The following is a 22,996-nucleotide window of genomic DNA, read 5'->3' as shown; positions in this document are numbered from 1 at the left end:
GACTCTATTGACTAATATGGTAATTGACTGTGAGAAGATAGGAAATAATGAATTTAGACAACTAAAATGGTTATCCAATCCAACTTTCCACCATTTTTTTTCTTCCCTAAAAATTCCATCCTGTCCTTTGAACTCATAGTCCAATACCAACAAATTCTCCTGTATCCTAAACTTTATCCCTGCGTGATTCTGCCACCTTCACACTCTAAGTAAAATTTTCCCTTGCTGACAGTGCTTTCCATGATGATTACAGAAATTCTAGTACTGGTTCTCTCACAACCTTCAGGCAACAGAAGTATCACTGCCGAACCACGATTTACCCATTGTCAAAAACCCAGCTCTTTTGAGGTTTGTGCCATCAAAATTTTGATACCATCCTTTATTCTTTCTAATTTTTGTTATCTACTAACATCTCTAAACCTTCTGTACTTCTGTCTCTCTAGTTTTCACTATACATCATCCCCTTCAAATTCATACTTCACTCCTTGGCCAGCCCAGATCATATGGCTTCTTACTTTCTTACATACATTTTTTTCTTTAATGATTTGAAAACAAATCTCAACCCTGAATATGTGAACATTGCTGGAATAATACTACATGACCATGATTACTGAAAACATTCTAAATTCATGAAAACAAATCTCTAATGGCACTTAGTAATGGCTGACAAGCCAACTCCACTTCCGTAGCACATATGCTTTCCCATTCTCTATAAGGAATATTTTGCATCTTCCTTCAATCCTAAACTTCCTCCTCATCTCAAACCCTTCAACTGAATATTGCTTTCTATTTCCTTAAAAAATCAGAAACAATCTGACAGTTGCAAATGCATTAGGGCACTGTTAAGACCTCACAATCCTTTGTACAGCTCCTGAAGCTATTTTTCCAGCTGCTGAATGCTTAGCTACTAAAGGTTTGTCCCTGTGACCTATAGATGATTGTCCTTGGGCACTGGTGCTACTGTGACAATGCAGAAAGAAGTACTTGGGAGTTTAAGTTTTACTTCCACTCCCAAGCAAGGCTGCAGTCAATTACTAACAGATGTGGAGTTACACAGTCCCAACTCCTTTGCCTCAAGGGTTGACAGCTCCAAAGTGCAATTTATAGAACTCCCTTTGGGATCAGTTAGTCTTTGATTTCATACAAAATCACAACCTTGTACCCTCCTTTTTCTTACCTGTTGCTCCCCCTTACTTTCTTACTAATATCTTCTGAAAACAATCCCTTAATAAATTGTACTAAATCCTTGTTTCAGAGTCCATTTCTGGAAGTACTCAAGTAAGAATAGTGGCAGAAATGTTCTCATCTTTCTAACACAAATCAACTACCTTCAACAGTACTCACACGCTCTATTTTCCCTCCTATTATAATAAAACAAATGCCTGTTCTTATAAAGCCAACATATCCACTCATCCTAATGCTTCTCATGAACTGTGTGTACTGATGCAATCATTGTCCTCTCTCCTACTTCATTACTATCTCTCTCCCTATTGGCTCATTCTCATCAGCAAAATATTTTAGTATTCCCTACCTTAAAAAAACAAACAAAACTTCTTCCTAGATCCCAGAGATTCTCCAAGTATCCTGTATGTTATTCTTTACTAAAAAATTTGTCGATAGTTTTCTATACTTGTATTCTATATTTGCTCGCTCTTGTTTTCTTAAAAGCTACTCAATTTAGGGAAACTTTCCCCATAACTCCACAATGCACCTGTCATTGCCAAATACATTTTTAATGTTTTTCATCTTATCACATTTGACCACTCAGCAATATTTTATAAGCATCTATTCCTTTATTTTCTTGGCTTGCATGACATGTTTTTATATTTAACTCACTGACTGTACTTTACAAGTCACCACTAACAGAACAACATTCTTCTCGGGAGGTTTCATTTAGTAATTCACTCTACATACTTAGTAACTCTGAAATCCCTATCTCTAATCCTGACAAGACTGCTGTGATATTAAGACTCCTGACAATTGCACTTTGCTAGCTTGATTTTATAGTTCATAATTTAAAGTATTAAAATAATCATAGGGTTTTAAAGATTGGGCCCTTAGTGATCATGTAATCCAATTATTTGGATTTAAGGCTTCATAAACATGTTCTCAATCTAAAATGATGTTTACTAAAAAGACAATCATATATATTATTTTATTTTTAATTAAATTTATTGAAATGACATTGGTTAATAAAATTATATAGGTTTCAATTGTACAATTCAATATGCCATCTGTATACTGCATTGTATGTTCACCACCCAGTCAACTCTCCTTTTGTCACCATATATTAGACTCCCTTTATCCTTATCTACCCCTCCCTTCACTCTTTTCCCTCGAGTAACCACTGAATTGTTGTCTGTCTATGATTTGTTGCTTTCAGTTTTATATCCCACATGACTGAAATCATATGGACCTCAACCGTTTCTGCTGACATTTCATTTAGCATGATTATCTCAAGATCCACCCATATTGTCACAAATGGCAGTATTTCATCTCTTCTTATGACTGAATAACAGTCCATTGTATATATTTATAATAAATGTTTTCAAATATTTTGGGTAGATGCCTAGAAGAGGGATTGCAGAGTCATAGAATAACTCTATTCTTAATTTTTTGAGGAAACTCCATACTGTTTTCCATAGTGGCTGTACCAATTTACATTCTCACCAGCAGTGTATGAGGGTTCCTTTTTCTCCACAAACTCTCTAACATTTATTACTTGTCTTGTTGATAAGAGCCATTCTTACAGTTGTGAGGTGGTATCTCACTGTGGTTTTGATTAACATTTCTCCAATATCTAGTGAACTTGAACATCTTTTCATATGTCTGTTGGCCATTTTTTATGTCTTCTTGGGAGAAGTATTTGCTTAGGTCCTCTGCCCATTTTTTAAGTGGATTGTTTGTTTTTCTTTTGTTGTTGAGTTGTATGAGTTCTTAATATATTCTGGATATTAGCCCCTTAATGGAGGTATTGCTTGCAAATATTTTCTCCCATTCAGCTGGTTGCCTCTTTGTTTTGTGGAGGGTTTTTTTTGCTGTTCAGAAGCTTTTTAGCTTGACGTAATCTCATTCGTTCATTGTTGCTTTTACTTACCTTGCCTTTGAGGTCAAATCCATAAAATTTTCTCTAAAACCAAGGTCCATGAGTTTATTATCTATGTTTTCTTCTATGCAATTTATTGTTTCATGTCTTATGTTTAGATCTTTGATCCACTTTGAGTTAATTTTGGTACATGGTGGAACAGAATCAAGAGCCCAGAAATAAACCCACATATATATGGGCAAATAGTTTTTGACAAAGGAATACAAAAGTATACAATAGAGAAAAAAAGACCCTCTTCAATAAATGATGCTGGGAAAATTAGAAATCCACGACAAAGAAATGAAACTAGAAAATCATATATTTTAAAATTAAATACAATTTAATCTATTTATAGATGTGCAATGTGATACGACAAGGAGTAATGGTTAAGAAAATGGACTCTGAAGTCAGACTGCCTGTTAGAATCCTAGTTCTGACACTAACTAGCTGTTAGGTCTTTAGATGAGTTAATTACCCGCTAGAAATCTCCAAGGGTTACTGCAAAGAGTTTGCAAATGTAAAGGACTTCAAATTGTGCCTAGTATATGATAAAACTTAATTAGATTAACTATTTTTCTTTTTTATTTTGCACATAATTTTAGATAGACACAACACATAAAATCTCAAATTGATGTTTCATCAAGTGCAACAATTACAGTTGATTTAGGGGCAGAACCAGGAAGTATCTACCTTTTATTTCAGAACCTATGACTAAATTTTTACTTACAATATATGACTAAAATTACAATAAAATATTTCACTTAACATTACCATTAATTTTTACTTTAAATATCTCCAAGAAGCATTTGAAACTTGAGTTGATTAGGATTTCAAGGCTAAAAGTCTTTTAACCCAATATTATTTAAAGTTTCTCACAACAAATTATTTAAATTAGTAAGTTTTTGTCAATTTTCAAAAAAATATAAATGTATAATCATTGTACTAAATAAAAACTTATTTTTGAATTAATTTGTATCATTTTAAACAGAGCTATGTTAGTGAAAATTGTATTTCTAGTTGGTTCTGATTATAGTAACCAAGTCAAACTCTTTGAAGTCACAATATTATATCTATGGGGTTTCATGTGTATTCCATTCAACCTTTGAAAATATTAATATTTCTATTTAAGACTTTGAAGAATTATTATTTTAAATAACCATTGGGTAAAAACAGCTTATGTATCCAAAAAAACAATCTGCCAGTAAAATAATTCAAAAGTGATTCAAATGTCTTTATTTACATTTAAAAGTTCCAAATCTACTCATTCCTTGTGTAATTGTTTATGAGTTGAAACTACATTAAAATAAATGTTAAATGTGAATAAAATCATTTTAGGGTAATATTTATAAGTTTCACTCATGGTGTGTAATAGTTAATTTTCCAAAAAAGGATTAAACGAGATATTACTAAATATATGTATCTGCTTTGAACTTTATTCAAAGGTTTAAAGTCCAAGAAAAATAAATAGCAATTACCTTTAAAAAATGAAAAAAAAGGTAAAAGAGAGTAAGTTTTGAAAAAATTATCTCAAAAACATAACTATTATGATTTTCTATTAATTTTTAAATTATATAAATAAACACAATTCAAAACCTAGAATGAGACCTACCTTATGAAGAATTTGGAGACAAATGAATTACAGTAATAAATGTTCTCATTTTCATAAGATTTTATTAAATTTTCATTATGTAGCTATATCCATAGTTGCATATTCACAATAGAAAATTAGACTCAATTTTTTAACATCTTTTCAGGGGTTAGAAATATAGAATAACTCTTTCAGAAAAATAATATTATTAGAGTGTTCTGTCTCTAATAAGTTTATGAATAAAATGTAGACAAAGCCACTTTTAAGAAAAAAATTTATAAGCATACCTTACATTTTTCATACCAATGTCAAAAATTCAAAATCGCTGTGGTATAATAAAAAATAGATATTTGGTCTTTGTCCTTGGTTCCTGGCACAGACATGTGATGCCAACAAAAGGCTTCTGAAAAATATTTCCCATCCTGACCATAGGAGAAAAACCCATCAGGAAAGGCTTATGAAAAGAGCCCTCTTTTGTTTTCTTTTCTGTTTTTGAGAATATTTGCTAAAAGTACGATGTAGATAGCTAAAGAAGCCATGTTTGGACCTTAAGCTGACACAGTGAATGACAACAGCCTACAAGCTGAGGATGATAAAAAATGTTAAGAGCATACTTCATTGAAGAACTGAACCAACTCTGGAAGCACATATCTCTGAATTTTATGTTCTGTAAATCATTGATCGCATTATAATTTAGGCTATTTTATTGGTCAGCATTTGATATTCACAGCAGGGCCATTTTAACAGACACATACATTCTACTGACTAGTGAGAGAAACCAGTCTGAATAGAAAATCACTATCTTGATTTTTTGCCATATCTGCATTTTCACAATTAATACATTTTTAAAAATCATCTCACTCTTCTTGCTTTATGTTTTAAAAGGAAATATATCATGACTATAAATAAAAAGCAAGATTATTTGCCGTTATAGAAAATAATAAAGATATAGAAAATGAATCAATACTAAACTAAATAAAATACAAAAAAAAATTAGACACAAAAATCAAATCAAATCAAATCAAATCAAATCAAATCTATACACTGATGACTCCAAATTTAAATCTCTAGCTTTCACTATTCCAAATGCCTATTCAACATTTACACTATACTGTTTAGTAAGTTGTCTAAAAAAAATCTGATTAATCCCTAATGTGTTTTTTTTAGTTTTCCACATCTCAGTAATAACATCTCATTTTTCCATTATCTCAAGCTAAATACCTTGTATTTACACTCCACTCCTTTCTCTTATAGTCTATATAAAATAATATAAAATTCTGTAAGTCTTATCTTAAAATATATCCAAAATTTTAGCACTTCTCATTTATTGAATTAGTGAATAATTAAGTGATAAAAATAAAATCAAAGTTCATAAATTAAAAATTAAAATATACAAATAATATGGAACAAGTCTTGTTAGTTACTATTATTCTCATATTTTTTCTACTCATGAAATATGCACTATTTTGAGGAAAAACTGTGGATTTATGAATAGTTAGTTTAGATTAATTCTGATGTTGTGTGTGCAATTACTTCAGGAATGTTGGTTTCATAAAAAAAAAAAAAATTCCCATTACCAACTTTCTCAAAGTCTGACTGCACATTTTATGTAGGATCCAAAGGAAATCTGAGCCTAAGCCACATATATAGAATGAAGGAGCTGCTAATTTTCATGTTTTTATTATAAAGAAAAAATATTTTTTCCCTTACATAGTCTTTCAGGCTTTCTCATCCTTGGACTGAAACTGATTCTTCTAAATATGATAGAGACCTAATTATTTGGGGGAAAAGTGAAACTATATCTTGATCTCAAAGTATATATAGCAATTCCAGTGTGCTTGTAACAGTCATTCTTCATGATTTTCTTAAATGTCAGCTCTCAGTGTTTGAAATATGCCAAATACAGTGAGGCATAAAACATTTGGTTCCTGGAAAGATCATATGGGGATCTAAATGCATTTTAAAGAAAAAGCTTTAAAAAAAAAAAAAAAAAAAAGGCCAACACTTTTACAGTTCAGAAAACAAAACTATAGCCTAAAGAGCATGATACAATGAGATTGTCAACAAAATTTACAGAGGGGCCAAGATTTGTGAATCAATAGCTGAAATTCATTTTCCAGAGAAGTGATTGTTAAATGCTTTTAAATGCTGAAATTAAGTTAATCCATAAAGGCCTTACTACTACCTAAAGAAGATCTTAACATAATTGAAGAAAATCTAGATCTTAACATAATTGAAGAAAATTTTCTTCATAATTGAAGAAAATCATAACAACATACAGAGCTCCAAACACTGTTGTTTAAGTTATATTACATTTCAAGTACACCTGGATCATTTATTATAATTTTATGGCACGTTTCCAGTGATGTTTACCCGCTGACCAAGGAAATGGAGAAAGACTGGAGAAAATGAGATACCAGACAGATGATATTCATTTTAAAAAATTTCTCAAATATTATTTTATCTTATTACAATGACTAAAATAAATCTATTATAGGTTCTGACTCTTTCCAAAAACTGAAGTGTTTGTGGTATGTATGGACATTAGGATGTATACTTGATAAAAAAGATTTGGTAAAACACATGTTCAGAATATTTGTTGACCTAATAATCTTTTTATAAGAGAGGTGGCAGTTTTTAAACACACCTCTAAATATTTAAAATAATTAGAAAACTGTGAAATTTTCATTTGAATTTAGTAATTTTGGTAGTGAAAAATAAAACTGTGAATAAAGTCAATTAATGGAGATATAAGCTATTTTTTTAAAGTCTGCATGGACTATATGGACCATATTGAGCATCCATTTTACAAACACATCAATATTTCAAAATTTTTAGCTAATATTTTGAAAAGAATGAGAAACTATTAAAAATATGTTCCTCAAAACTCATCCAGAGAACTTTGAAGTTGATGGATATTTTTATTAACTACAACTCAGAACTAAATTTATTATTGTCATAAAGATTCAAACTCTTTAGAATATGGCTCTGACTATAATATAAAGATGATACAATTTTGAAAAGCAGAAGAAAAACTAAAGCATTAAAATATTTCTGTGAGATCGTTATATTTATCAATTATATCAATTTGCTTTTCTGTCTTCAACTTTCTAGAACCCTACCATTCTTAATTACATAAAGGTTTAATGTAATACTAGTCAAGCTCAATGTAATTCTGACTTAACTATTTCTACCAGTATCTTGAAACAGTACTCAAGACAAAATTTACTTTCTATAGTATAAGTTATTGTGTATACTGGTAAGATGAAAAAAATTTTTTCTTTCCACCCCTGAAGCTATTCAGAAGCCTTCTCAAATTTCTTTACATATGGAGAGGGTCTAAGCTCACTGAGGGAACTTTCTTTCTTAAGGATTAATTAAAGAATTTACTATTTATTAATCAAATTATCATTTTACTCTGGATCCAAATCTTTCATAATCGGATAAGTCTAGCTTAAAAAAATATATATCATGCAAATTCTTTTCTTTTCTTCTTTCTTTTTTTTTTTTTGACTGGGATCAGGTTTTATTCATTTTGGTTTGGCACAGTGACTCTCACACACAATATGTCAGATATTTATCAATTGTATATAGGTTTATTCTTCAAAAATATCTATTCTCATATTTCTTCATCAAGAATTCTGGAGCAAATTCTTAATGATACCACATGGTAAAAAGAGCCAATCAAATTTTAATGAAATTTTGATAAGAAGTTCAGCAAATTTCATAATGGAAAATATAAAGAAGTGAAGGCAGTAGTATACTTCTACACGGCGTGGTTAAAAATAATAAAACCATCCTGTATGGGCACTAAATTATGGGCTGTACACTTTATATATATGATTGTATTTAATTATAAAACTCTATCAAGTAGATACAATAATTCCCAATTCAGAGGGGATACTAAAATGGAGAAAAATGATATAACTTGCAAGGTCATATAATCATTACAGGATTAAAAAGAAATTCAAACCTAAGTATGTGTGACCCTAAGGTTATTACTCCCCTATAATGCCTTCCTTTAGCAATTAAAGGGAAGGAGAAAGAAAAGTCAAAAGTATTTCTTTAAACCATCTGACAATGTGTTTGCTGACCTATTGGTGGCTCAAGTAAAACCTAAATTAAGAGGAGAGACCAGAAATTGAAAAACATGACTAGGCTAAAACCAGAAACCTGGATATAGAAGTCAATCCATGGATAAAGCAAAAGAAAAGACACAGGGAAGAAAAGTCTAGTAGGGCCTTGTCCTTCCACTTGGGCATCCATTTTCTTTCTTAGCCCGAAAAGCCTCTGTTATTTCTTTTTATTCTTCAAAACATTTATGATGTTATTAAATGTAATTTTCAATAATAGAAGTAGTTGATAACTACAGAAACTATCAATTTTTATTTTGAAGGCAAATGTCAAGAGTGCCCTAAATACTTCTTAAGAATTAAAGTTTTACATATAACAGCTCAGCGATACCAGAAGTTAATTTTGTGCTGGTAAAAATTCAGTAATTGTTTTATTCAATTTACATAAATATTTTAAAAATTAGGTTAGACTTTTGCTATGATTATTTTTAGTTCCAATTTCAACTTGTTAGAAATACAATCAAGAAATTCAAATGACTGGAATTACTTTTTTCCTTCAAATATAATTATCTATTTTGATGACAAAGAGACAAAGTAAACAAATAGCAAGTATTGTTTAATTTTAATTACTTTTTTAGTTAAATCTGAGGATTGCCATACCTCACTTCTTCTTTAATCATATTACTTACAGTAATTCACTCTATTTGTTTATTATTTTTTTCCAGAGTATACTATTTCTAAAGTAATGAGCAAGCCAAATGAATAACATCTAGAATAACATCAAAATGTATTTATTATAACAGTGATATAAATTTGGAAATAAAACATAAACATAATTATTTTTTAAAAAATAAGAATTAAATTAATATGAATAAATTGGAACCAGCCAGGCATAGTGTTAACTAAGAGAACCTCAGTAGAGAAACAGCAGAGATAAGACCTTAGGCCAAAGAGAACACATCTAGAATGATCAGAAGAGCATATGACTCAAAAAGAGGCTGCAGAAAGAGAGCAGTAACTAGATCAGGGAGGTGCAATAGGCCATGATAGATGGTCTGGACTTTAGTATAAGAATAACAGGAAGCCATTGAAGATTTTTACCCGAGAGAGTTGCATGGTCAGATTTTAACTTCGAGAGATCAGTCTAACTGATGAAAGCAGGGCCAAGAATCAACATGTGAAAATAAATTAGGAGACCACTGTAGTGCCTCTGTAGAAGTTTATGGTGGCCTACAAGAAAATGGTAGCAGTGAATATAAGGAAGAAGCAAACACATTTTAGGTAAAGGAGATATCTATGTGTGAAAGAACACGTATAATAAAAGGAATAAAGATGTGATAAATAAATGAAGGGATTGTTTTAGAAAGACAACAACTTCCAGAAGGCCTTATATGGTGTTCTTTTCTCTTAATACACTAGACAATGTGGTCTGTCTTATTCATCACTTTATAAAAATTCAAAAAACAAAAGCAAATAAACATCATTAACTTTTAATGCCCTCTCTCATGTACTCATAAAAAGCCTTTCTAGATAATGTTTATGCCTTTAAATAAATACTCTCACATCACCCATACATTTAAAAAATACATAGTATGTAGATCCTTATTTTTGTTAAAAATAAAAAAGCCAGATTTTATGCTTAATGTTCAAAATCATTATTACCTTTCTAAGTTCTTTCCTTATCAATTATGCCCCACTACTTCTTACACACACTTCTTCAATAGTTAATATATATTTAAATAAAACAAATGTCCTTCAGATTCTAAAGAGTTCTAAAAATTTTCTCAAGATTCTTTCTTATGATCTCTCTTCAACATTCCCCTGTATCCTACAGATAACCATCTTTCCTACTTCATAGAGGAGAATAGGCAGAAACCCCTTGATTCACTGCCCTACCCTGGTTCCACAAACATATCTACATTGCACCTTTCTCAGTGGAAAAGGGTCCTCCTTCCTGGCTTCTGGTAATTCAGAGGAAAAGTAACCTTCATGAAATCTAATGGAGTTGAATTTCTCTGCCACTGATCTAGATATCATTCTCAAAAATTCCTCAAGTTACGAATGTAATACTAATTTCCTTTCTTATATTTTTAACCCTTCTATTCTCAGTTCTTTTCCATCAGCATATTCATATTCACGTTCCTTCCATCTTAAAACCACCTTCTGTACCCTTTCTTACATTTGCCTAATTTTTCTCCTTGCTTCATTGACTTTCTAAAAAAGCATCATAAAGGCTGTTTATATTCTTCTGCTCATTTGACAGTTGGACATATTTCATTATTATGCCTATTTTAAATAAGACAAGAAGGTTGAGTAAGGTTAAATAAACTTTCCTAAAACTATAAAATATAAAGCAGTTTAGACAGAATTCTAATCAAGATATTCTTATCTAAGGCTTTACTTTGCAATATAAAGCTTGATGCCATCATGTCATTATATGTAATGATTTGTTTTTGTGTTTATTTTTATAAATAGTAATATCATGTTCAATTCATATTACTTAAAGAAATACATGTGAATAATGAGAAAACAAAGTGATCTTTTAAAATATGTGACCTAAAGATAAGTACATGACTTATTTTTTTCTGATTTTTAACTTGGCAAAGCTATTACATAAATATCAAAGTATTATTCACCTCTTTATGGTATTACTTTAAAAGCATAAATGATAAAGTATTACTTGTTTATTATTTTATATTACAGAATAATAGATACAAAGATATTGTAATTTATACTAAAGTGAGTGAAAATATGATATGATAAAGGAAATACATTTTATTTAATTTATCCAAATTCAGTTTCATCAAGATCAAATAGTGCAAAGAACTGACACTATATTTTAGAAGGGCAGTCTAATTGTACATAATTCAACAATATTATTTCAGCTAAATATTAAAAACTTTAAAAACTATTACTCATAGTAGATTATTCTTAGTTTGCTCCATTATATTATTATTTTCTAATTCCTCAGCTATCCTTTTCAATTAATTTAGACAGATAATTTCTTCAACAAAATTAACCACTTAATGTTAATACACTTTGTCACTAAAGTCTTTAATGTATTCATTTATTCTGTAAACATTCATTAAAGACCTACTGTGGGCAAAGAACTATGCCAGGCATTAAATGTAGAAAGATGGAAAATGGGTGACATAGCTACCATCTGAGGTAATTCAAAGAGAATGTCAGTAGCACATGAAAGTCACAGGTGACCTCGGGAAACTTCTGAAAGTATATTCATTTTAATACAAACATTTAACCAAGGTAACACATGGGCAAATTATATACAAATGCAGTTTAATACAGTATATGTATTAATGACTAAAGTACATCTCAACATTACTAGCTTTCTCAAATGAGACTCTAAAAGAAAAAGATAAATTTTTATATTGAGGAACTATATATCATTTCAGAAAATATAAATTACTTCTTTTTCCTGTATATATAAAGGAAGTACTACCAGTGTGAAAAATAATGTGAATATTTTCATATCTCTGCATAGCTAGGGTTTTCTGAGTACAGACAGAGTTGTAATTTGGGTTAAAAGACAAATTTGGGAAGTTAAAAGATGACTGAATGACTGAATAGATAGTGAAAGATTTCTTCCCAGGATTTATCTCCAAGGAGGTAAACACTAACATTTTAAAGGGGGCTAAAGAATGGAACCATATATTTATATTCCAAAAGATTTTACATTACAGAGTTGAGGTTTCTCTTCTCTCAGGAGAAAAGGAGGGCAGCTCTATAATAGTTCCTATATGCCCAGGTTAATAATTAGGGAGCTCCTCTCTTGTGAGGCTTGAATCTCCCTTCTGATACTTACAGATGCCAATAACTAGCTCTCTTCACATTGCTCTGAATGGGAGCATAGAATGCCGGAAACTGATATGCTATTGTTCTAAAAAAGAATAGTCTGCCTGGATCCAGAAACTTTGTATTTGCTTTTGGGATAATATATATATATTAATAAGTGTGTGTGTGTGTGTGTGTATATATATATATATATATATATATATATACACTTATTTTCAGACAGATAAAGTTACCTTAGTAGTAAATAAATGATCTTTCAGAAAAGACAACATACTGATCTTTACCATTCTGTCATAAGAATTTCATAAGATTTTCAATTAAAAGTAGGGTTGGTTAGTGTACCAAAGTAAATCAACCTAGAGAAAACAAAGAAAAATCACTTACTTGATATTATCAAGACAGCCCGATTCAGGTTTCAGAATGGCAGTATGATGAAACATTTTATATAAAGCAATCCCAAGGAAGATGACATTAAGCTGTAATATAAAAGGTGATGTTACATAGCATAACTGGAGTAGGAAAAAAAGTAAGTCTATTCAACAGATAAGTTGTTCTGGGAAATTAGCTCTCATTACCTTTTTAAGGGAATTGGATTATAGATGACTGACTAATATTTTAGTAAAGGCAAGAAGCCAGTTTGGAGAATTGGGATACCAATGAGGTACAAAGCACTGTTAAGCCAAATACATGCAAATACTAAAATCAATATATTTTTGAAAAGCCAGATCATGAGGATTATAAAATGTTAGCTAAATTCTGATGTTAAAACAAACTAGGATTAAAGTAGAGGAAACCTCCAATGAGATTGTTATATTACTGGAGCCAGAGAGAGCATACGATTTAAAACATAACAAAACAAAAAGTTCTCGTATAAATTCCATATATCGCATATATGTAAACCGTATGGAAAACTTCATATTGAATTGTCATTTATCACCTGATTTGTTTATATATGCCAGAATTTGAGATTGATGGGCCTACGAAAGTTAAAGCATAAGTCCCACTGAAATTCTCTAAATAATACAGGTCTACAATCCTTTATCAAATTTGAAAAGTCCGAAATGTGAAAGTTTAAAAAAATTAATTGAGTAGCCCGAATGTCTAACCTGAGCTGAACCTATCTGACGATGGGAAAACCTGATTTGAATAGACATAAGGCACTTATGGGCCTTTATTCTTTATTCTATTTCATCTTACTTTTCCTATTTTTTTCTGCTTAATTAATACTGTTTGGTTTCAGAGTACTGCCTAGTCCCTAATATATTGGTTGATAGGTTTGATGTGGGGGAACTGCTTATTCTCCTCTAGAGATAATATGTAATATGCAGTATATGTAACATATTACCTTTCTAAAGTCTGAAAAATGTCTGAATTTCAAAATGTATCTGGCCCAAAGGATTTCAGATAATGAATAGCAACTTTATATTTTAAAATAAGTACACAAATGACACCAATAATTACATCTAAATTAGAACAAATGATTCATATTTTATGCATCTAAAAATTAAAAATTAAAAAAAAAGTAGGACTCCAGAATGCTTGTTTGTTTGTGCCATTCTCAAATAAAATTCTTTTATATTTTAAAGTTTTCAAGATTTATATAAAAATAAAACTATTATGAACAAAAATGTATTTTGAAACTTTCACAATTTCTGATTCCATTCAGTATTCAAATTATCCAAATGAAAATGAGTGGAAATGTACTATTGTCAAACTCAAAGTCATCACTGCTCAAAGATCTACAAAACCAAATGGATTATGTTGGATCAGCCTCCTCAGGAGCCATAGCACCATATAAATATGCAAATGCATGTTTTCTTCTCCCAATGGTTTTGATTAAGTATGTTACAAATATGAAAGTAGACTATAACAAGGGTCTAATTGCTTGAGTTATGTAGGGTCAAATAAGTACTTGCTTTTTCCAAATTAATCTATGTAAATTAAAGATAGTCAGTACAAGGATAGTGAAAGTTTTATTTCTTGACCTGGGAAAGACATAGTTAATTTGGAGTTCTTACCATAATTATCAAGGTCGCTGGTCCTATAAAACTCCAAATGAAGTAGGTGTCAAGTCGGAGCCAACATCTGCAATGAAACACAAGGGAGAGAAGGCATTCAAGGACTGGGTATGGGACATACATCAAGAGTGAACGAGTGACAGAGAAGAATGTGAACTGCAAAGCATTCCACTGGGAGACAGGAAATATTACATTGCTTGTTCATTTAAATGCTGAATTACGTGCCCAATTTCTGACAGCACTATTGATGAAGTAAGATAATTACCCCTGGAGGAAGCAGGAAAAAAATGGCACTGGGCCTATTTGCTAAGGCCTTTTGTCTGTCACAGAAACCTTTAAAAAAAAAAAAAAAAAAAAAAAAAAAAAAAAAAAAAAAAAAGCCATACACAGAGCTATTAAATCGAGTAGCTTTAAGCTATCCTTTTCTCTCCAATTATGGAGCTACATAACCTGTCTATCAGCTGTCAGGCAAAGTGACATTTTCCTGTCAAGCAGATCTGAGGAAATTCTGTACAAAGAAGAAATAAATTTGGTATCAGAAGATTGAAGTTTAATTAGGTTGAGTAGCCAACCTTTGAGAGTTCTTGAGTCTTAAAAAGTGCATTGTTACTGCTAGTGCTTCTGGGGTTGCAAACGATCCTTAGCATCCCATGAAGTTGATTCATGACTCAAAAGTAAATTATTAATCACTTAATTTCAGCTACATTGAATACACCCCCAATTCTTAAAGCCTCTGGGAAATTACATTTTCATTTTTCAGGATGACAGGAAGATAAAATGGAAGTGATCAGTTATGAGAAAGATTAATATAAATTTTAAACAAATTACATTTGATGTTAAAAATCATATCTTGAATTATTTGCCATTTTTCTATATTTCAGGCATAATTTAAAAATGAAACATCTCCAGTTGAAACTGTTCAAGAGAGGTTCACTAAGCAGTTTAAAACTATAAAACTAGAGTATGTAAATATACTATGATTTTTATAAAAATGTTCATTAAATCTCAGGAATAATGGAATATCAGAAAGGCTATGAAGAAAGGAACTTATAAATGTCCATTGATAGAGCAATAGATAAATAAAATATTTTTAACTTATATGATAAAATGTTACAAAACAGTTGAAATGGGGGAAATAGATCTTTATATATCAATAGGATAGATGACAATAACAAAGTTAGATGAAAAAGTAACATGAATAATCTATATATCTTTGAACTGTATATATAAATTTAATACTCATATTCTTGACAGATATGTAAATGTATGTAATTTTTTTAATTAAAAGGAGAAAATAATCACCAAACTCATGTTAGTGGTTGCCTCTCATAAGAGAGTAGAGAGAATGAGAAGTGGACCAAAGGGGCTTTAGCCAAGTTTTATTGTAATAATTATTGAAAGCAATGTGCCAAAAATACTAGCAGTTTTAACATCTGAGAGACAGAGGCAGTGATGCTTATGTTTTTTTTTTTTTTAATTCTTCTATAACTTTAACATAAAAACAAAATGTTAAAAGCTAGGTTTTTAAGCAAAAAAAAAAATTCTCTGAAAAAATCTATTTCAAAATAATAAAATTTAGCTGCCTTCTATTAAATAAATGTAAATTAATTTCAATAGAAGTATACTATTTGTGCTCCAATAAGAGATTTATGACAAGATCACATTTTTACACAGGCAGATAATTTCTGTTTATTCAAAATAAAGATAAAAATCTTATTAAAAAATACTATCAGGGAAGCAATCAATACATAAACTATAGCTTGTTTGAGTAATTGATTATCTTTTTGTTGTGCTATTATTCCAAAACTTTGGTCACTGGAAACTAAAAGTGTGGTGCTGCCAAGGAAGCAGAAACAAATCAAAGAAGTTAAGGGTAAAATATGAATATTGTCTTCATTCTGACCATAGGCTAATTTGTCACCACCTTAATAAAGCTGTGTTGTGAGACCAGAGTAGGGTGAATATTCATGGGTCTAAGTTCTCAACAAAGACCATATTTTCCCTCAAAATAATAGCAATTAAGGACAGAGTGTGGACATTTTCCCAGTTTAGAAAACACACACACACATGCACACACACAGCCCAAGAATGTTGCTGAAATTATAACATGATAAATACTAATAATACATTTAAGAATGACTGTTAATAGTACAGTCCCTGTTCTTTTGTAGGTCAAACAAATTTTTGAGAGCTAATCTGAGCACTGAAACACATTTTTGGCAAATTCTTTTTAAAGAAAAATGTGCTTCAAGTACTTCTGAAAAATGTTATTCTACAGTTTGACTTCTTAAAAATAATTTTAATTACATTATTAAAGAGTGCCTTGACCTAAGTAGGAAATTTCAAAATTATAAGTAATCTCACTAAATGTTTTGTTAAAATAAAAGTGTCATTAAATTTTAGCTTTACAATGCTTTACTTTTTTGAAAACAACCTCAGCGTAGCAAATGCTTTATTTGGAAATAAACATGCTTTTGGCATATTGGTCTCTCAATGCGAAAGCAAAATTACTTTAGAAGTTTTTATTTTTATTCTTCAAAGAAATTCTTCAACATCTATTTGGTACGATAGATTTAAATTCCCTTCAGAATTGAACAATGAAAGAGGCAGTATGAAACACTTAAATGTACTGAGTAAATCATCCCTCCGCGAGAGCTGCCTGGGCTTGAGTACCTTCTGAAAGGCAATGTGGCAAGGATCCCTTTTCTAATTTGATTGCCATATGGCCACACCTGATGTTGTTTTTGGCCACATGCTGGGTTTCTCAAAGCTTTCTGTATTTCTTCTTTCCTATTAACTGCCTTAAAAGTTTGTATGATTCTCTCTGTGAGTTCCCTGTGCCAATGTTGAACCGGTTCACTCTGGTTTTAAGGTAAAGGAGGTGTATATTACAAATATATAACATCACTTGGAGTGTATATTACATGCTTGGGCGCATACATCCCACTTCATAGTATTCTATAAATGTAGGCCATTCAATATTACTTGGATACAATGCAAAATTACTGGTTAAAGACAAGAGTAGGCCAGATTGGTAAAACAAATACTGGAAAAAGAATTTATTTCATGAAGCACAAGAAAGTCCAGCTTATAAAAGGTAAGATAGACCTGCTATTAAAAAAATAGGATTTATCTGAAAATTGCCTTTATCCACTAAGCGACATTTAATTTGTAAAATAATTAATTTTAATAGGCCATTCTCGTTTAATTTTTAAGATATGTCAATATCTTTTAAAAATGAAATTCAGTCATTATATAATCTATAATTTATGTTTACAGTAGCACTATAACAAAAGAGATGACTTGAAAAAGCAAGTGCATTCTGAACACACTACATGTTTATGTGAAGCAATATTTAAAAATATTATAATACCAGATATATTCTGGAATTTAAAGGAGCACTTATCACATACCATAAACTTGAGTTTTTTAAAAAAATTATTTAATACTAAGATATCACTAAAATTATTTTTGTAGCATTTTTTCAAATTATAAAAGTGATAAATATTGTATATATGAGGAATTCTTATTTCATTAACATAAGCTTATTAGCTTACTATTCTGATTAAATAGAGTTATTCCATATGAATGAATTATTCTAAAATATAAGAAATATCATTATAAATTAAATAATAAAGATATTGATATCTGGATCAATCTCCCATAAACATGTCAATTACTAACCCTGGAAATACCACTTCATGTTTACTCAGAATAGAGAAAAATTAAATAATGAACCAAATTAATTTCTCAAAACAGGAGAACAGAAAACAATACCTCTAAAGTTTATTCTCATCTACTAGTATACCACTCCTCAGCATTTTATTAACATCAGTCATTTATGATACATTAGAAAAATGGTTAGGTCAATTGTCCCACATATAAATGTCACCTAAAATATATGTGTTATAATGCTTTCAGATGCTAGTAACACTATCAGAGTGTAATTCCTTATTCAAAGTTAGCATATTTAATGCAGTGCCATTAAGAAGCTTTGGAACACTGTATTTTCTTACCTGTTTAAAATATTCTTATCAAAAGTGACATCTGCTTATTATCAGTTCTACTGAAATAATGTAAGTTAACAATGGTATTTGCTTCATTTTCTATGAGACTGTAAATCACAGACTAAACTGTCCATGTGAATATTAAATGTTACCAGTAAATAAATTTTGGCTACTATTAGACAACGAAATTTATAAGAATTAATTATATTAGGTTGTTTATGAGAGTTTGTAAACTACATAATCTTTTCTGTGTAACAGATGTAGACCTCTATATTTGTTCTACATGTATCTGGCAACATTGAGAGAGAAAAGAAAGAATAAAGAGAATTGGGGCAAGAAAGAAGGAAGTAAAGAGGAAAAGAGACAGATATAAACTTCAAGCTTAATTACTCTAGTTCTAAACTTATTGTATAATATATCTGTTAAGAACTTCTAAAATGCCATTTTCATCACAGCATTCTCAGGCATCTAATCTTGAAATACTTTGTGAGCAAATGCATGAACTGGAAAAAAGATTGGCAGAGTGAGGCAGGAATGGAGTGTGATCAGCAGTAGTTAAGACTAGTATTTGTGGTCCAGCTACAGCTTTGCATCTTAGAATTGAAAACTAGCTTTCATACATTAAATATAGGTTATATTATCCTCATGTCCCCCATATGTTTTTTTTTTTTTTAAATAAGGGTTTCACTATTTCTTCGGCAAAATACATCCTATATCTTTATGGTGGACTACAAAGGTAAAAATGGCACTATTATAATTTATTAAGAATAAATGTTGGAATCATTCTTATGGTCTCATGTTGCTTAAATTAATAGGCAGTAGCTTAAGAATTTTAATCAATTCCTTTATAAATGGATACTTTAAATATAATTTATTTTACAATTAAAAGAATGTTACTAAACATAAAATTTATATTTCCTCATTTGTATCCAGTCCTAGCAACAATATCATATAAATGGGATCACACAATGTGTAGTCTTTTGTGACTGGATTCCTTCATTTAACATGTTTTAAGGCATATTCATTTTGAAGCATGTATCAATACTTTATTCATTTTCATTTCCAAATAATATTCTATCGAATAGACTACATTTTGCTAATCTTTTTATCAGTTGATGGACACTGGGTGTTTCCACTTTGGGGCTAATATAATGTTGTTATGAACACTTGTGTACAAGTTTTTTGAATGAACCTATGTTTTGATTTTTCTTGGGTAAATACCTAGTAGTAGAACTTCCAGGTCAAATGGTAACTATGTTTAACATTCTGAAGATCTATCAAACTGTTTTACAGAGTAGCTAGCTGCATCATTTTATACTGTTACCAGCAATATGTGAAGATTCTAATTTTTTTACATTCTCAACAATATGTGTTATTATGTCTTTTTTATTGTAAACTTCTAGTGGGGGAAGTTACAATATAAAGGGATCTCTAGATGTGGAAGTTGTCATATTTCTTTAGTTTCAATAAGAACTCAAGGACAACATTAGACTTTAAGGTCAATATTTAAATGCATTTTGTAAATAACAAGATAGCAGTCCTGATGTTCTCTGATATAGTGCTGGCTACGTTGTTAATCAAAAAATTAAACTCAACCAAAACTCAATTATATAATGGTAATTTTAAGTCATTTCATAGGGTTCCTAGATGTTGAAATGAAGACACAATAAGCCCTCAATCTCTAATACACATACACTAAAACATGTTCTTGGTCTTTAATCAAATAACATATATACATATACTTGCACTCCCCACACATACATCGAACAATTATCTTGATATATGTCAATAAAAAATACTTCATTATCTGTACCATTTTCCACTAGCCAAGCTAGAATCAAAGATATCTGGTGATAATATATTCAGTAAGGTACACCTTTCATGTCAAAGTAAGAATATTTTATAATATCATATAATAATATGCTTAGAGAAATATTCCAAATGAAGATATAATTTTCTATGAGTGGGTTGCAGTGCTTAGAAATTGTGAAATGTATTAAATAAACCTATGCATACAAGTTGCAGATTACTATAAGTTCAATGTTCTTTGGCTAGGCTCTTTTTTGAATAATACTATAATCTAGTATTTTTAAAAATCAATAATCACTTTTCCATCCAAATGACTATGCTACTTAGGTAATGATGTGAAAATGAAGAAACCTGGGGGCTTTAAACTATCATACCTTTTAGAGCTATTCTTAAGCTAGTGAGCTGGGGAGAGAAATTGACTTAAAAGATGATTTATAATAATTTTCAGATCATAAAATTTGATATCAATTATTTTAAGAGCCTGGCTATGCTTTTAGCATTCAAGGATGTTCTGATCCATTATAAATGTTTATGAATTAATTGATATATTTCAGAAACCCCTTACTAATTTTTGAGCCTATATTCAAACTCCTAGGCTATTCTCTGGGCTTTCTTCCTTCCCAGCACCCTCCCTCCTCCTGGAACTTACTCCCAAGCCTTTTCCAATCTACTCATCCAATTAACCACTGCTTTTTCAGTTGTATACTTAGATTGTGAGGTAAGTGCTATAAACTATAAATGTAATTTTTTTCTTTAAATAAAAATTAACTGTTCAAACAGTTTGCATTTTTGGTAATATTGAGGTAATTAAAGTTTAAATGAACTGATTAGTTTTGGGTCATAAAAATCAAAGTATTTAGCACTGAATTGCCAAATTTGTTCTGTCTGAATTGTTGTAAAGTCAATGCCAGCCTTTATCTTTTGAGAGTATCACATTAGATGGCTTTGCTAAACAGCCAATGTAATGGTATAAGTGAAAGTAAGGGAAGTACACAGACAAAATGGAATAAATGCCAATTTTTAACAGTGTAATTTAGACCTGTGGTCCATTAGCTGAGAGTTATTTTTTTTGTTTTTTATGACTGTATTGGTCTTTTGATTGGATTTTGTAAATGTCTGATTATTGTGACTAAATGTAATTCTCAGTACATTCTCGAGAATAATGTCAGTACAGATAAAAATATTTCATTAAACATCAGAAAATAATAATAATTTTATCTTACAAATTTTGCAGATTGATGGCAAACAAAGCAACCTCTCGAAATCACATTATGTATGCTTTGTATATGAGTATGTATTTTGTACATAATAATCAATTCAACAGCCCTAATAACATTTTATAGAAAAATACATCCTAATCCATCAGCCAGATGAAATATGATAGTTACCACTATCTGTATTAAAATAACATTTATTTAACCTACAAAACCAATTTTATCTCCTACCACTGATATGATGCTCTACATTTTAGAAACGTTATCTATTATTATTAAAGGTTTTGGCGATAAAACTTCATTGTCAGTTTAATAAAATATATCTATGTGCATTAAGAGGAGAAAAAAGGGAAACATAACTATTATTTAGGTTACTGTGATATATATTTAATGGTTTTATTCTATATGTACTCTAAGAGTGTGAGACTGAGTAAAAATGTAGTAATAATGAAGTCCAAAAATGAGAATAATAGATTTCTAAAATATAAAAATTATTGATCTTTAAGAATTTGCAGAAAATGCCTAATAATATGTCTCTGCATTCTTAACTCTCTTTTAGACTGTGGAGTATACATATTTGTATTTAAAAAATTCAGTGTAGCACATAAGAAGGTAACAATGGCAAAAACAAAAACAAACAAACAAAAAACAACCTTGATGTAGTAAAGTTACATTAAAAAAATTATATGATGATGAATGAGCAGGAAGTAGAAAACACGATTTGAAATAAACAGAAATTGAAACAACCAAGACAGATTTGATAATAAGGAACAAGATATGTATGCAGAAATTCTTCAAGTTGTGTAAAAATTCCTTGCTTACATTTTTCTTTGAGAAGATATCTTGATTAAATTCCTGATTGAACATGATCCGCTCATTTCAGCTTCTCAAGTAAATAAAAATGACTGAAAAAAGTTTCTTTTTTTTCAACACCTGCTTTCTTGAGCAAAACAGCCTTGTATAGATATTGGATTAAATGAATTCCCAAAGGGTAGAAGTTAAACATTTTTTTTTCCATTTATTTTGAAAGTCTCTCTATGGACAATTTATTTAAAACATTCGAAGCATACATTAAATGTTCTATGCCTGCCTGTGATAGAATTTTAATGCAATTTTCCCTGTCTTTTTTTCTCCCTCTTTCATCTACCCTCCCTTTTCTCTATATCTGTTTTGCCTTTCTTTGTGTTGGGAAAAATCATAATTGTGAAACTGAACTATTAGTAAAGCTTGTTTAAAATCAGTGCCTGGGAAATAAATTAGCCTCTATTCCCACACAGCAATAACGTCAGTAAATGAGAGCTTCCAGTTATGGTGCAGGAAATTAAAGGAATGATGGCCAAAGCTTTAATGAAGTCACAAGAGACTATACATTATTGATCCTAGATAGAT

General features: G+C 30.2%; 1 protein-coding gene across 1 annotated transcript in view; it reads right to left on the bottom strand.

Annotated features, from left to right (window-relative positions):
• The window catches only part of LOC111740061 (adhesion G protein-coupled receptor L3), an 80,211-nt gene that overhangs the window by 54,233 nt on the left and 2,982 nt on the right, over positions 1-22,996 (bottom strand). Inside the window, exons 2-3 of the mRNA XM_023530913.1 lie at positions 14,578-14,644; positions 12,944-13,035 (exon numbers count right to left, since the gene is read on the bottom strand). Coding sequence (XP_023386681.1) covers positions 12,944-13,035; positions 14,578-14,644 — 159 coding nt within the window. The remainder of the gene's footprint in view (positions 1-12,943; positions 13,036-14,577; positions 14,645-22,996) is intronic.

This window comes from Pteropus vampyrus, unplaced genomic scaffold (genome assembly GCF_000151845.1).
Source record: "Pteropus vampyrus isolate Shadow unplaced genomic scaffold, Pvam_2.0 Scaffold57, whole genome shotgun sequence".
In the NCBI taxonomy this organism is placed as follows: Eukaryota; Metazoa; Chordata; class Mammalia; order Chiroptera; family Pteropodidae; genus Pteropus; species Pteropus vampyrus.
This window is presented reverse-complemented; position numbering and strand designations above follow the sequence as displayed.